The sequence below is a fragment of the Littorina saxatilis genome, linkage group LG4, assembly GCF_037325665.1.
Source record: "Littorina saxatilis isolate snail1 linkage group LG4, US_GU_Lsax_2.0, whole genome shotgun sequence".
In the NCBI taxonomy this organism is placed as follows: domain Eukaryota; kingdom Metazoa; phylum Mollusca; class Gastropoda; order Littorinimorpha; family Littorinidae; genus Littorina; species Littorina saxatilis.
Genome location: NC_090248.1, coordinates 1,986,631 through 2,001,690, shown reverse-complemented (window position 1 = coordinate 2,001,690; position 15,060 = coordinate 1,986,631). Strand labels below are relative to the sequence as shown.

General features: G+C 39.6%; 2 protein-coding genes across 3 annotated transcripts in view; both read left to right on the top strand.

Moving 5' to 3' along the window:
- Positions 1-15,060, top strand: part of LOC138963773 (intraflagellar transport protein 122 homolog) — a 336,636-nt gene that overhangs the window by 233,685 nt on the left and 87,891 nt on the right. The window lies entirely within an intron of this gene.
- Positions 6,705-15,060, top strand: part of LOC138963781 (uncharacterized) — a 19,868-nt gene continuing 11,512 nt past the window's right edge. Inside the window, exons 1-2 of one of the 2 annotated variants that reach the window (XM_070335636.1) lie at positions 6,705-6,774; positions 14,215-14,425. In XM_070335636.1, coding sequence (XP_070191737.1) covers positions 14,310-14,425 — 116 coding nt within the window. In that variant the 5' untranslated portion in view covers positions 6,705-6,774; positions 14,215-14,309. The remainder of the gene's footprint in view (positions 6,775-14,214; positions 14,426-15,060) is intronic. The other variant, XM_070335637.1, reaches the window with a different exon arrangement.

The window sequence follows — 15,060 nt, the reverse complement described above, 5'->3', positions numbered from 1 at the left end:
AATTATATAGAACGATATTTTGAGAAAAGACTACAGTTGAATGTATAGTATTTTTTTAAATAAGGATTAATGAATATGCGGTTAGAAATTCATTAATACTTATTACAAAAACTAATATAAATTCAACTGTAGTCTTTAGTAAAAATATCGTTCTACATGATTGTAGATAACAGTCATGTGTATCTTTGTGCCAAACATCATCCAGTTCTGATGTATGATGTCGCTGTAAAACCGTAGAAATCCAATATGGCGGCTGTTTCCATAGCAACGGCGATCTGTGTCCATTAATATATTTTTTTCCTTCATTGTTATAAGTCACTTCAATAACTACCAAGAAAACTAGGTTATTCCATGTATTCTCCAAGTTTAATTTTAGTGCCACACATCGCCTTAATGCTTCCGTGATTGTGTTGACCGTTCATGGCTTGTAATTTAACGATCTTTATCCTAAAATACCGGGCTAGAAATCATAAACCCGTTACTGCTATCGGTTTTGATGGCATTTGAAAGTTGTTGTTTTTTTATCAAATAAAACCTATTGCTACGTGTATAGTTTGACCTATCACCGCGATCAAGTGACCAGTGTTTGAGAGATGTATTCTTGGTGTCTCTCAGGCATTACTTCTTGCTATGCCACCCCGCACGACAACTGTTTTTTGTTTTACCCGCACAGCTTACATGTCTTATATTGATACAAGAACGATTGTAACCTGAACCTTTATCGTTGTAAAATAAATTATGTCTCACGCTTTTCTTCTTTGCCACTACTAAAGCAAACGTGTGCAAGATTGTATGTTACACGTTTCCGAGTATGACAAGAACGGAAACAAACTCGAAATCGTCTCTCCAAAAGCCCAAAAATGCACACGTGGCTTTTATTTCTCCTGCGGTTATCGTTTCTTCTCTTTACAAATTCTTCAACGCTGAGAATACTGCGAACGGCATCCCAGACGACAGTACTGTTTCCATACACGAATTTAGCTGCCCTTGGAAAAGAGCTCGCTCATGGGGCCTGTGAGTCTAAATCTAGAAGGACAGAGTTGTGTACAGAGATGACAAACAAACCGAAAAGAACAAACATTTAATGCAAGCAGACACAAAAAGACGTCACAAAAAATACGATGCTTCAAAAGATACAGACTGTGACGGTGACTGTGACGTCATTCACACAAACCAAGACGTCATTCATAGTTGTTCGGTCACTTCCGTCAAAAACGTAGATCTCTCTACAATCATGGCTAGTGTGGAAAGCCTGTCAAAGCGCGAGTACTCAAAACGTGTCTGTGCTCTCCTCTGTTGAAGCTGTGAACCATACATTCTATTCAGACTTGGTCGTGTGACAGAGTTTTCGACCAAGTCTTAATTGCAGGTAATAACACATTTCACCTTTTGCCTATTCTTTCTTAGATTTTCGAAACACAACAACTCAGTTCAGTTAAATACTTTTGTTTTTCTGCCTGCACTGTCCTCTCCTTGTCGCGCTCTGGATCCACACCTTTCATTCACTGTGTATGTTCTGCAACATTAACTGTGGTCGTCCTGTCCTGTCTCGATGATGTATCCATTTTTGTAACCAAACATTCTTATAATGTATAACCATTCTCATGATCGACGGCAACATATAAATCACCATCTGTTCATGAAAGTCATTATCATCACTAATAAAAATCCGTATATTATCTTATCTTATCTTATCTTATCTTATCTTATCTTATCTTATCTTATCTTATCTTATCTTATCTTATCTTATCCCTTGTTGTCTGGTCATACTTTAATTCCACACATATAGACGACTGTAGCGACGTTCACGTTAACATGCTGACTCTCTTCACCATCGTGCAGCAAAGTGTATCCTGCCTGGTTCTCAGACATCTACCCGTAAAACGCGTTGTCGCCTCAACCTTCTCTCATTCAAAGATCAATTATTTTGCAATAAAGCGGTGTACATGCTTAAAGGACAGAAGAACGACACTGTACGGTCCATACAATCAATATTTCAAAAAGCCACCAATAGGTACGGATTAAACAAATTAATTCTGCCACTACTCAAACTTGATTTGCATAAAACCAGTTTGGTATTTTCGGGCTCAGTAATCTTGTATTCACTATCATGTGGAATTAAGTGTTCAAGGACCAAAAATAAAAAAAAGGATTAATTGTTGTCAAACTCAGTCAAGTACTGAAATTACCTTTGCTGTTTAAATCTGTGCACAGCTAAACGAATTATATTCTAGTGTGTCTTTCATCGCTTTTTTCTCTTCTGTTTGGCTTATACTGCTATATAAAAGTCAGTGTATGTGTATGTTGTTTTGATGTTTGGCTTATACTGCTATATAAAAGTCAGTGTATGTGTATGTTGTTTTGATGTTTTTACTCTCTTGCATCTATCCAAATTAGTAGAGTAGTTTTTCAGTGTTGTATTATTAAGTGTGACATTTTTACACTTTCGAAATTGCTTTTTATGTTTTTTGCTTGTTCAATATCTTTTCAAATTGTGTTTTTTGAACGTTCGTTTGTACGTTCGTTTTCTTTGTATCACAATTATTGTCTGTATTGTGGTTCGTTATTCCATGTAATGTCGTAGTATTAGAATAGGCATTTTATAGGAATAGAAATCTGCCGAAAATCACTATCCCTGTTGAGTACAGAGCAATCAATCAATCTCGGATTTGCTGCTTCATATTTCAAACAGAACAGTCAGAAATGTTTTTGTTTATGGCAAGTCTGATGAACTTGAAGCATCTTCACTCCAAACAAATATTAGTGAAGGAAACAGCCTGTACTATACAAATTCAATGGTTGTTTATCATTCCAAAACTAAGAGAATCATTATCACAAGCAGGAAGCAGCATCAAATGTTACATCAGAACTTCCCACTTTGACTGAAATCAGACCCAACTGAGCTAGTACAAGAGCATAGTGTTGGGATTGAAATCGACAATCAGATTCAATGACAGGCACATGTGGCCGACGTATGGAAAATATGTACAGAAATGTATACAATTGTCGAAAATAAGCAGTATATTAAAAAAAGTTTATCATACTTCATCATGCCGATCTGATGCTGTAGAATTATTATCATGGTTTGTCACTCGGCAGGGGGAGTAGGGGGGGGGGGGGGCTGCATTGTTGTCCACGGCAGTAGATGTATTAGCTTTATAACGTGTACCACTCAAACTAGTTAAACATAACCGATATTTACAGAAAAAGCAGTCGTAGTGGATCTCGAACTTATTTATCACCTACACTAAGCAATGGACTCTTTAAGAATAGTGTATACACATGGAACTTCCTTGCTTATTTCTTAACTTCTTTTAAACCAGCCTAAAACTTTGAAGAAAATATCATAAACATTTCATGATACCTTAAATGATTCCACCGAAGTCTTATATTATGTATAATCAGGGCTCCCCATGGACTCCATCGGATAGAAGGTCCGGTACCCTACTTAGAATTATCAGAGGGTCCATGGACTCCATCGGATAGAAGGTCCGGTACCCTACTTAGAATGATCAGAGGGTCCATCGGATAGAAGGTCCGGTACCCTACTTAGAATTATCAGAGGGTCCATGGACTCCCTCGGATAGAAGGTCCGGTACCCTACATAGAATTATCAGAGGGTCCATGAACTCCCTCGGATAGAAGGTCCGGTACCCTACATAGAATTATCAGAGGGTCCATGGACTCCCTCGGATAGAAGGTCCGGTACCCTACTTAGAATTATCAGAGGGTCCATGGCCTCCCTCGGATAGAAGGTCCGGTACCCTACTTAGAATTATCAGAGGGTCCATGGACTCCCTCGGATAGAAGGTCCGATACCCTACTTAGAATTATCAGAGGGTCCATGAACTCCCTCGGATAGAAGGTCCGGTACCCTACTTAGAATTATCAGAGGGTCCATGAACTCCCTCGGATAGAAGGTCCGGTACCCTACTTAGAATTATCAGAGGGTCCATGAACTCTCTCGGATAGAAGGTCCGGTACCCTACTTAGAATTATCAGAGGGTCCATGGACTCCCTCGGATAGAAGGTCCGGTACCCTACTTAGAATGATCAGAGGGTCCATGGACTCCCTCGGATAGAAGGTCCGGTACCCTACTTAGAATTATCAGAGGGTCCATGGACTCTCTCGGATAGAAGGTCCGGTACCCTACTTAGAATTATCAGAGGGTCCATGGACTCCCTCGGATAGAAGGTCCGGTACCCTACTTAGAATTATCAGAGGGTCCATGGACTCCCTCGGATAGAAGGTCCGGTACCCTACTTAGAATTATCAGAGGGTCCATGGACTCCCTCGGATAGAAGGTCCGGTACCCTACTTAGAATTATCAGAGGGTCCATGGACTCCCTCGGATAGGTTTTAAAGGGTCCTGGGAGCCTTGATAATTGTTTGAGTTTTCTTTATGTGCTGTTGCGGTCCCTGTATGTGCATTTTGTGTGGTTCCGTTAGTGCTCGTTAGCGTAACCGTTATTTTCTCACACGATAGTGCACATTTGACTGAAACCAACATTTTTCACAATTGTGGGATTTTCCCCTATTTTTATAGAACATCAATCTTTTTACAAAATGAAATGTTCTCTTTGTGAAAGAGCTCTTTTTGTGTGAAATTGATCATTGTTGTTTTGAAGCGGGTGAGGTAAAGATAGGTAATGCCCGTTTGCAGAAATTATCTATCTCCCAGCAAGTGCTGGAAAGCGTTTCCTTTGTTTTTATGATTGTCTCAACTGAGTTCAAATGATTATTTCATTTGTTCTTTTGACATTTTTACAGCTTTCTCGGAAAATATGTATACAGGTCCAACATATTTTTTGCTGGTAAGAATCCAGTTTGCCTTAAAAAAAGGCCTTATACATTTGATAGCAACAACAAAAAACTACACAAAAACGTTTGAAAATCGTCATAATGACACTTTAACAAACCCAATGAGAAATATCTGACACAATACAACAATCGGGTTTTTTTAAAACGCATATGCTATTAGTGCAGATATAAAAGTGCTGAAGAGATAGCACAAGCACAAACAAATATGTTAAATTGTGGATGAAATGTACATTTTTGAGCATCTGTCTCAACAGAAACAAAACCGGCACAAAGAAAGGGAGAAATACGTCACAATGCCGTGTATCCACCTCGCACTAGATGTTTGTATAATTATGTCTAATTATCTTTGTTAATAAAGCATCTTCTTATTGAATATTAGCTCTTCGTGTGTGTGTGTGTGTGTGTGTGTGTGTGTGTGTGTGTGTGTGTGTGTGTGTGTGTGTGTGTGTGTGTGTGTGTGTGTGTGTGTGACTCTATGTGTGTGTGTGTCTTTTGTGCTCTCTGTACGTTTATTTCTCTCTCCTACATTAAAGCTAATACCTAACATTCATTTGGCAAAGTCCACTTCACGAAGCTGACGTCACGAAGCTGACGTCACAACGCTTTGTCACTGGATTATCGATTGGAAAAAGACCTTCGTTAAGTCTCCGCGTTCTCGACTTCGAACTCAATTAAAAACAGTCATCATACAGTCATCATACAGTCATCATACAGTCATCATACAGTCATCATACAGTCATCATACAGTCATCATACAGTCATCATACAGTCATCATACAGTCATCATACAGTCATCATACAGTCATCATACAGTCATCATACAGTTATCATACAGTCATCATACAGTCATCATACAGTCATCATACAGTCATCATACAGTCATCATACAGTCATCATACGCACACCCAGATTTGATCACAAATCCTGTTCTGTTTTTATGCCCTCTGTCTGTCAATAAAAATGGTAATTAACACCCGGCACAAAGCACGCTACGCTGACGTGAGTAGAACAGTCGGTGATTATACTAATACGTATATCTAGACTCGGAACATTCTTATCTCTGTGGCATGGGGTACCGACCTCCTTAAATTGAGAACACAGACACACGACGTTGTTTGATTTCAGTGGCTAAACAACCAAACACGCATTAATAATTCTTTGTAGTATATGTTCAAACCAGGCAATACATTTAAAGGAAAGTTTATCATGCAAAAACCGTCAGTCCAGCAGTTTGTACGCGTTTTATTCATTTGGGAAGAGGGGTGGCTCCCCTATCCACTACGACGAGTCATTTTGTTCTATTTGGCATTTGCAATATTTTTAGTGGCGCTATGGACAGCCACCCTTTGGTTTTTAAGTTCTCAAATGCCTGGAATATCATCACACTTAGACAGCTAGACACTCAAATGGATACATATTGCAATAATCAATAAGTTATGGCAAGTTATTGCAAAAAGTGTAGTTTTCTTGCATTTCTGAAGTTATGCTCGACACAGACTAGCACAGACCTTAACAGCTTTAATAGGGAAGTAGAGCAATGTTAATAATGCAATGTTCTGGTGACACAAAAAGTAACAGACTGGCTTCCGGTTTTGCAAAATGGGCACATTAAAGAAGTCTCTACGCATTTTCTGCAAAACGCTGCCGATTTCGCGCAATGGGCAATTCCTTGAATTCAGCACGACATAGGGCCTATAATTATATCGTAACCTAACTTTCACGGAAAACATTTCTTTTTATACAGCGCAGAAAAAGACCACAGCGTTATTTTCGCGAAACGTCCATCGCCAGACTCATTTATTACTTTCCAAACCATAGGCATGTGCCTATGTCAGAATGGGTGCCAGAAGATTCCAAATTGCTTCGTGGCAATTCGTTGTGCAGACGACACAAAATGGCCACCATCAAGGAACGTTCTGTGTTGTTCTTGGCTTTCCTTTGCTGTGTTTCAGGTAGGTAATGTTAATGTTGTTTGATAATGTGTTCCTATTTAACCAATAGTTGGTGCATGCTTACAGGGACACACTCATTGATAGAAGAACTGTTCAACTTTACTTTAATTGGACTTTATGAGTTTTGACAAAGTTCATGAGCTTTGGAAGATTTTTGAGTCCTGCAATTCTCAATTAGAAACTGAACAAAACTCTTATTGATACTACATACTTTTCTTTTCAGTAACTGAATTACACACTCATTCCTGTTTAAGTGATCCGGGCTCACCATCTCAGAGGGGACAGTTTATTTAATACGTATGATAAGGCAATCCTTCCAAATGGACATACACCAAACATTAAGATCCTGACTGCAGCAGAGTTAGAGTGGTTGGTGAATTAACTTTACAAAAAATTCACTTGTAGCTATTTACAAATACTTCATAAACAGTCAGACATCTGGTGTTTAGCTGATGCCAAAGTGGAGGGATGGCCCGCCTTGTTCAATGCACAAACCTTGCTAGATGTTGAGCTGAACTGTTGTCACGGGGAGGGTAAACAAGTGAAAAATGTGGTATAATGTACAAAACAAAATCTCCCTCTCTGGGGGCTGGGGGCAATTTCGAACACGTAAAAGGCACTTAGACACATCAGCGCACTTATAAGTAAGTAACATGTCCCTACATGATAGCAAGTCATAAGGCCAATGTCGATTACGCCTTGGTTGCTATCAACAGTAATCGATACATATCGACCACTAACATGTACAGACGCGCACACAAAACCCAGACACACAGAAACAGACAGTGACCCCCCCCCCCCCACACACACGCGAACGCACGCACGCGCACACACACACACACACACACACACACACGCACACACACACACACACACACACACGCACACACACACACACACGCACACACACACACACGCACGCACACACACACACGCACGCGCACACACACACACACACACACACACTCACACACACACACACTCATACACACACACACACACACACACACACACACACACACACACACACACACACTCACACACACACACACACACACACACACACACACTCACACACACACACACACACACACACACACACACACACACACACACACACACACACACACACACTCACACACACACTCACACACACGGCCAATTGACAGATACGGGTAAGGCACCAAGCACACCTACATAATTATGGTAAGAGAAGAATATGCGTGTTATCTACCATAACAATCTACCCGGGGTATATGGACTGCAGAAATGAGAGAACTTCTTCGAATTGACAACATGTGAACAGTTATAGGGGGAAGACGAGGGAAGAGAAATGACGGTCCTACCAGGATGTTATTTGCGTGTGGGGATTTGGGCGTGCTTTATTCCAGGTCGGTAAGGTAGAATTTTTTTAATTAAGTGTAACCGAGTGCCAAATTACTTTACTCTTTCTTACCGAGCTCAAACACTCAAGCAAACGACACAAGTTATATTAACCAGGTTCTTTTATTCCATACGATGAAATGGGGAATGTGTGGGATAACGGGGGTTTACTTTCAAATACAAAACTTTCAATGTATAGGACTAAACAACTCCAAAAAAACAACGCTCTCAACTCTTCACTCTAAAACTACATTCTAAATTCTCCCTCTAAAGCTACCCTTTAAAAACACACTAAATCCTTCCCCCAAACTACACTCTACTCTAAATCCTCACTCTCAACTTTAATCCAAAAAACCACAATGAGACTCTAATCTAAAACAAACGAAATCTAAAAAACAACCTAAAAACAATTCTTCCAAAAAAAACCAAATCTACAAAAACTCTAACAAAACCTGACCAAAATCCCTCCACTAAAACTAACTGCTCCCCTCTAACGAAATCTAGTCTACGAAAACCTAACGAAACTAAAACCCATCAAAAAAACCCGTCTACTGAACCCAGCTAAAAAAGAACTAACTAAAAACAAATCTACGCCCCACTAAAAAGAAAAAGACCTGAATCTAACTACACCCCTCTAGAAAAGAAAAGACCTGAATCTAGAAAGAAAAGACCTGTCTAAAAAGAACCCCGTCGCACGCTCCACCATCCTGCAAACCACAGAATGCACGCCGTAAGCATACGTAAACAAATCAACAATTTCAAATACCACAAGCTAACTCGTTGAACAACAAAACACATCATTCCTACCAAATAACATGCCTACAATACCGTTCTCTCAAACAACGGTTTTCTAAAGCATTCAACAAACAAAAGTCTTCCCAAACATTCCAACTCACAAAACAATCTACTTGAACATTCAAATAAATCCTTTCCCCAAGCAGCATACTATTCTTCTCACTGCTTACCCATTTACAGAAAGAAAATTGTATTAACCTACCAGCAAAAGAATTCTCACATCCCGAAAAGATTGCAGCCCGTGACAGACATGTCACACACGGCGTCAAGGAAACACGCACAAAATACACGTCTTCTTCCCTCAAAGATTCCAATCAAAAAGACAGTTTTAGCGTCCACATCCTGCGCGCCGGTGTCACAAGATTAACACATATTCAACTCGAGGGGTGTCGGGCAGCCCCACTTTCTTTAGTTAGTGTCTAACGTCACCTTCAACTATTCAAATTTACATCGCGGCGGAGGGAAAAAGGGAGATGGAATAAAGCCACCTGTCAATTGTTTCTTGTTCACAAAAACATTAATCACAAAATTTACTCCAGAGGCTTGTACCAAAAAAGCAATCGTTTTACCTATGCAAATTTTAGAATCGGCTATTCCGCGAGACCAATTCAATAGAAATGAATTTCAGTCTCGGAAACCTTAATGGATCCCCGATAGTACAGGTTTGAATCCTTAATAGCACAGAGGTACCACGAGTTCACACGGATGCACAAAAGTGCATGTGTACCGTAACTGTCGTTCCCAAGCTCACATCCTCCCCAACTTAGATTGTCGTCTCCTGGCGACATGCCAGAATCAGAAAAATTCAAAAAAATATTTAACCTCCCAAGAACATAATATTCTCCATCCTCAAATCATTTCAAAAACTTTCACACAAAAACAATCATCAACTGACTAATACAATATTTCTCTAAAATTAAATGTTCTAAAATACACATTTCACATAATCCTTCCAGTGCCAATAATCCTATCTCCTGTCGACATCCAACTCACACAAGTTGACAAAAAATCACAACTCATCTTTAACAGAGGCAGTTCCATGGTTCACTTTACAAAGAATTATGTTCACCACTTGCCAGATAACCAATAATGATAATCTTTACGACTTATCAAATATTTTATCTCTCTTGAGCATACATCAGAACAAAACCGATTGTTGTATTGTGTCAGATATTTCTCATTGGGTTTGTTACCGAGCTCAAACATTTGAACGCTCACCGAACGGGAACATCCTGGCTGCTTTCTGTCGAGCGTGAGACATTTTCCAAGAATTTATTTTCGTGGACTTGGCCCTGAAGAACAATGGCGCCTCGTTTTTGCGCTAGACCTAACTTTTAAATTCTAAATAATAAATTGACAGCTTGTTACACAAACATTCTTTAATCATAAAAGAATTCGTTTTTCATCAAGACAAGATCAGAACAATTCGAAGTTGTGAAAGTTTAAAAAAAAGAAAAGCCCGGAAGCAGGGTCACGCAAGGGTCGTAGCAGACGACGGTTTATCAGTGCAAATCGCCGTTGCTCTCAACAGTCAAAAGCCATCGCTAGAGTTCTTGTGAACCACAGCCGTTAACGTTGTTTCGTGCATAAAAAACGTGCTATTGTAGATAAGCTCACGTCGAGTCGCATTCAAATGACTAACTGACGACTGCATTGTGAAAAGGGAAAACTGGATCACACGGGTTCACGATGGCTCAGGGGTAAGATAAACCACGCAAAAATAAATTCTTTGAAAATTGTTCGCTCTTTACGGAGGGCACCTAGGATGTTCTCAATTGGTGAGTGTTTAAATGAAAGGGTGTTTGTACTGTGTGTAAAAGCCTGACCGTATCTGTGATGGTTTACGGGAGGCTTACTGTGCCTTTCAGAGATGAATTTCCTCCAAAACTGTCTTTCACTGGTTGAAAAATATGTATTATACGAATTTTGTAGCGTGTTGAAGTGACATGTTTGCCTACAATCACTACTCGCTTGACCCCTACCCTGTATAACACAGTTTATGAAAAGGTAAAAAAAAAAACCGATTACATAATATGCACTAATCGTACAGCCAGTCAAATATCCTGCACGAATCTGTCTTTCTTTTTGATGTACCTTATATCTGGTTCATATTTTACGACAATTTGAAAATGACGAAAAATCACTTGCAACAATGGGCGCGAATGAGTTGCGTTTCTTTTGCCGGGTACTGTACACCATTTTTATTGAATTAAGCATGAGCAAATATCTCGATTGAGCATCTGTTGCTGCGCAGAAAATGCAGTAATGTTTTCATCAGTAAAAACTTTACAAACTATCAAGATATTCTTGTGGGTGTTTAGTGTTTATTTTGAACCCGTTTAGTGTTTAACTTGTTTTGTGTGTGTTTATATTGAACCCGGTTTGTGTTTATTTTGAGTGTTTTGTGTTTATTTTGAACCCGTTTTGTAAAATGTTCTGCTGTTACCCAGTGATAATTCTGAAAACTGCTTGGAAGCTTTTACTAAATACACACAGACACAATTTTTAGGTTAATTTATACATCTTATTTTGTGTATATCTTTGACTATACATTTTGCAGTTTTGTGCAGGTGTTTTTGATGTTGGCCTCTAATCTCTAACCTCACGGGAATCAATATATACAAGAAGGCTTTTGTTGTGACTTTTGTGATATTTTTGTGATATTATATATTTTTTTACTCGGAACAAAACTTCAAAAACTGCACTCGCTTCTTTTGTGCTCCATGTACGTTTAATTCTCTTTCCTACATTAAAGCTATAACCTAACATTAATTTGGCAAAGTCCACTTCACGAAGCCTGCTTCACAAAGCTGACTGCACAACGCTTTGTCACTGGATTATCGATTGGAAGAAAAAACACGTCGTTAAGTTTCCGCGCAGTCGTCTTCGGGCTCAATTAGGAACAGCCATCATATGCACACAGATTTGTTCAGAATACCCGATTCTGTTTTTCATTAAACACAGCTCCCCCCCCATTCCCCCCCCCCCCCTCTGCTCTTTCACTTCACCTCACTCCCACTCTGTCACAGACACACACCACTCTTCAACACAAGCAGACCGGGAATGCACACAATTTCGTCTTTCGAGTCTATGCCCTCTGTCCGTTTATAACAAGGGTAGTCATTACCCGACACAAAGCACGCTACCCTGACGGGAGTAGAACAGTCAGTATCTACACCCGGAACTTTCTTATCTCTGTGGGGTACCGACCTCCTTAATTTGATAACACAGACACACGACGTTGTTTGATATCAGTGGCTAAACAACCAAACACACATATTTTTTATACATATTTTTTTTAATAAATTCTTTTAAGTATGTTCAAACCAGGCGTTTGCAATAAATGTAAAGGTGAGAAAGTTTATGGTTTGGTTTTTAAGGTAGTTCACTGGACCCGTTAAATATAATTTGGTTTCTCCCAAAAGTTGGTTATTTTTTAAGTTCGATCTGTCTACTATGCATTCAGCATAAAAAAAATATAGGGTAGTGGGTTCGTTTCGGAGCTATGAGTCTCGGAAGACAGTGCCCGTTTTGAATTTTGGACCGAAAAATCGAAAAATGGGTATGTTTTGAAAACGGCCAATTACACAAACATCTGCATAGGAATAGTCATTTAAAAAATATCACCCAAAGCAGCAATGGGCAGGTAACGAAGTGCACTGGTAAACGAAAATGTTGCGCATACTCAAACTTTGTGACGTCACGTCTTTTGCCAGAGTTTATTTTAAATTTGTTCCTCATGTTGAGGTATTTTATTGCTGGTAGCCTGGAAATAAATTACGATTTGATGAGATGGGTTGTAAACGCAAGAGCGATCAAAACGGCATTAAAAAAACCCCAAAAAACGACAGGTTGGTAGTGTTTTTAGGGGGGGTTCACTCCCTTGATTAACCCCACCCTTTGCACTATTACTGTCCAGTACAGTGTGCCTCAGAAAAATGTGTCACGATAATGTAAAGGGCTGTTGTCCGATCATTTGTCTCAGATATATGAGCCAACTAAATTATGTTTTTAAAAACCACTGTTACATATGACCTCTGTTGAAAGTCAAAGGTCACCGCAACTTTGAAAGGCCACAAGTCCGATTCAAATGTAATAAAAACGCCAATCAAAAGGTGGAGGTCACTTGTTTGATACAAGTGTAATAATAAAAATTAATAATCAAGGCTTGGTTTATAATTTTGCTTAATAGTGCGTACTGTTATTTGTTACGGTTTGAAGGCTGGGACTTTTTGAGGGTGGAATTAAAGCAAATTTTCGCCTTATGGGCCCCTTATGCCTCGAAGGACTTCAATTATTGTATTATCTGCTGCCAGCGTACAGTAGAAAGAGGGCTGCATACACAAGACACTTGTTCTTAATACTACTGGCTGTTATTCTAGTTCAAACACCGGTTTTAACATGTGGTATTCTGATGCAATCACGCTGTGAGCATCACGGGTTGGGAGACACTCTCTTACCTGCTACCGGAGCTTCAATGTTAGCTTTGGTGATTATTACGATGTCACTGGCAAAGAGAACGGCTTTGTACCGATTTCATTAGATGCCCACGTGTTTTTGACCTCGTGGTTGGTAGGCGTGTCGCATTGTTTTTATTTCTGGCGGTGTCGTCATTTTCTGACGTCATTTGTTCTGGGCCGCGTCACCACACTTCCGCTGCCTGAAAAATGTGACGTTTGTTCTATTTACGTCATTCGAATGTTCGACGTGTTCTTCTTCTTCTTCTTCTTCTTCTGCGTTCCCTGTTCGATGTGTTCGAATTCCCAGCCTGCCAGGAAAAAATGGCGACACAACTCAGTGGCTTCCCTTTGTGTATGAAGAGTAATATCCCTGTCTCCATTTGACCTGCTTTAAGTTCTCAAATGCCTGGGATATCATCACACTTAGACAGCTAGACACTCAAATGGGTGGATATTACAATAATCAGTAAGTTATGGCAAGTTATTGCAAAAAATGTAGTTTTCTTGCATTTCTGAAGTTACGCTCGACACAGACTAACACAGACCCCAAAAGCTTTAATAGGGAGGTAAAGCAATGTTAATGCAATGTTCTGGTGACACAAAAAGTAACAGACTGGCTGTCGGTTGTGCAAAATGGGCAAATGTTAGAAGTCTTTACTCATTGTCTGCAAAACGCTGCCGATTTTGTGCAATGGGCAGCGTTTTGCCGATTATGCGAAATTCGGCAATTCCTTGAATTCGACACTAAATATAGGCCTACATCCTCACCTCACTTTCACGGAAAACATTTATTTTTATACAGCGCAGAAAAAGACCACAGCGTTATTTTCGCAAAACGTCCATCGCGGCCAGACTCATGTTTTCCTTTCCAAACCGTAGGCATGTGCCTGTGTCAGAATGGGCGCCAGGAGATTCCAAATTGCTTCGTGTCAGTTGGATGTGCAGACGACACAAAATGGCCGCCATCAAGGAACGTTCTGTGTTGTTCTTGGCTTTCCTTTGCTGTTTTTCAGGTAGGTAATGTTACTGTTGTTTGATAATGTGTTTCTATCTAACTAACAGTTGGTGAATGATTATACGGACACGCTCATTAAATAGAAGAACTGTTCAACTTTACTTTGATTGGAGTTTATGAGTTTTGACAAAGTTCATGAGCTTTGGAAGATTTTTGAGTCCTGCAATTCTCAATTAGAAACTGAACAAAACTCTTATTGATACAACATACTTTTCTGTTCAGTTACTGAATTACACACTCATTCCTGTTTAAGTGATCTAGCTGGGCTTACCGTACCATCTGATTCTTAGATGCAGACGTTTTTTTATACATTTTTTTTTTTTTTTTTTACATAGGATAAGGCAATCCTTTCACATGGACAGATACCAAACGTCAAGATTCTCACATGGACAGATACCAAACGTCAAGATTCTCACATGGACAGATACCAAACGTCAAGATTCTCACTGCTTTCTGACAGAGTTGGGTTTGTTTGCGAATTAACTTTTAAAAATGTTGACTGGTAGCTATCGGCACTTAATTCATAAACAGTCAGACAACTGATTTCTGGCTAATGTCCAAGCGGAGGGATGGCCTGCCCTTTCCAATGAAAATAAACGTGGAAGATATGAGATGGCAAGCTGAAGCGTCTTC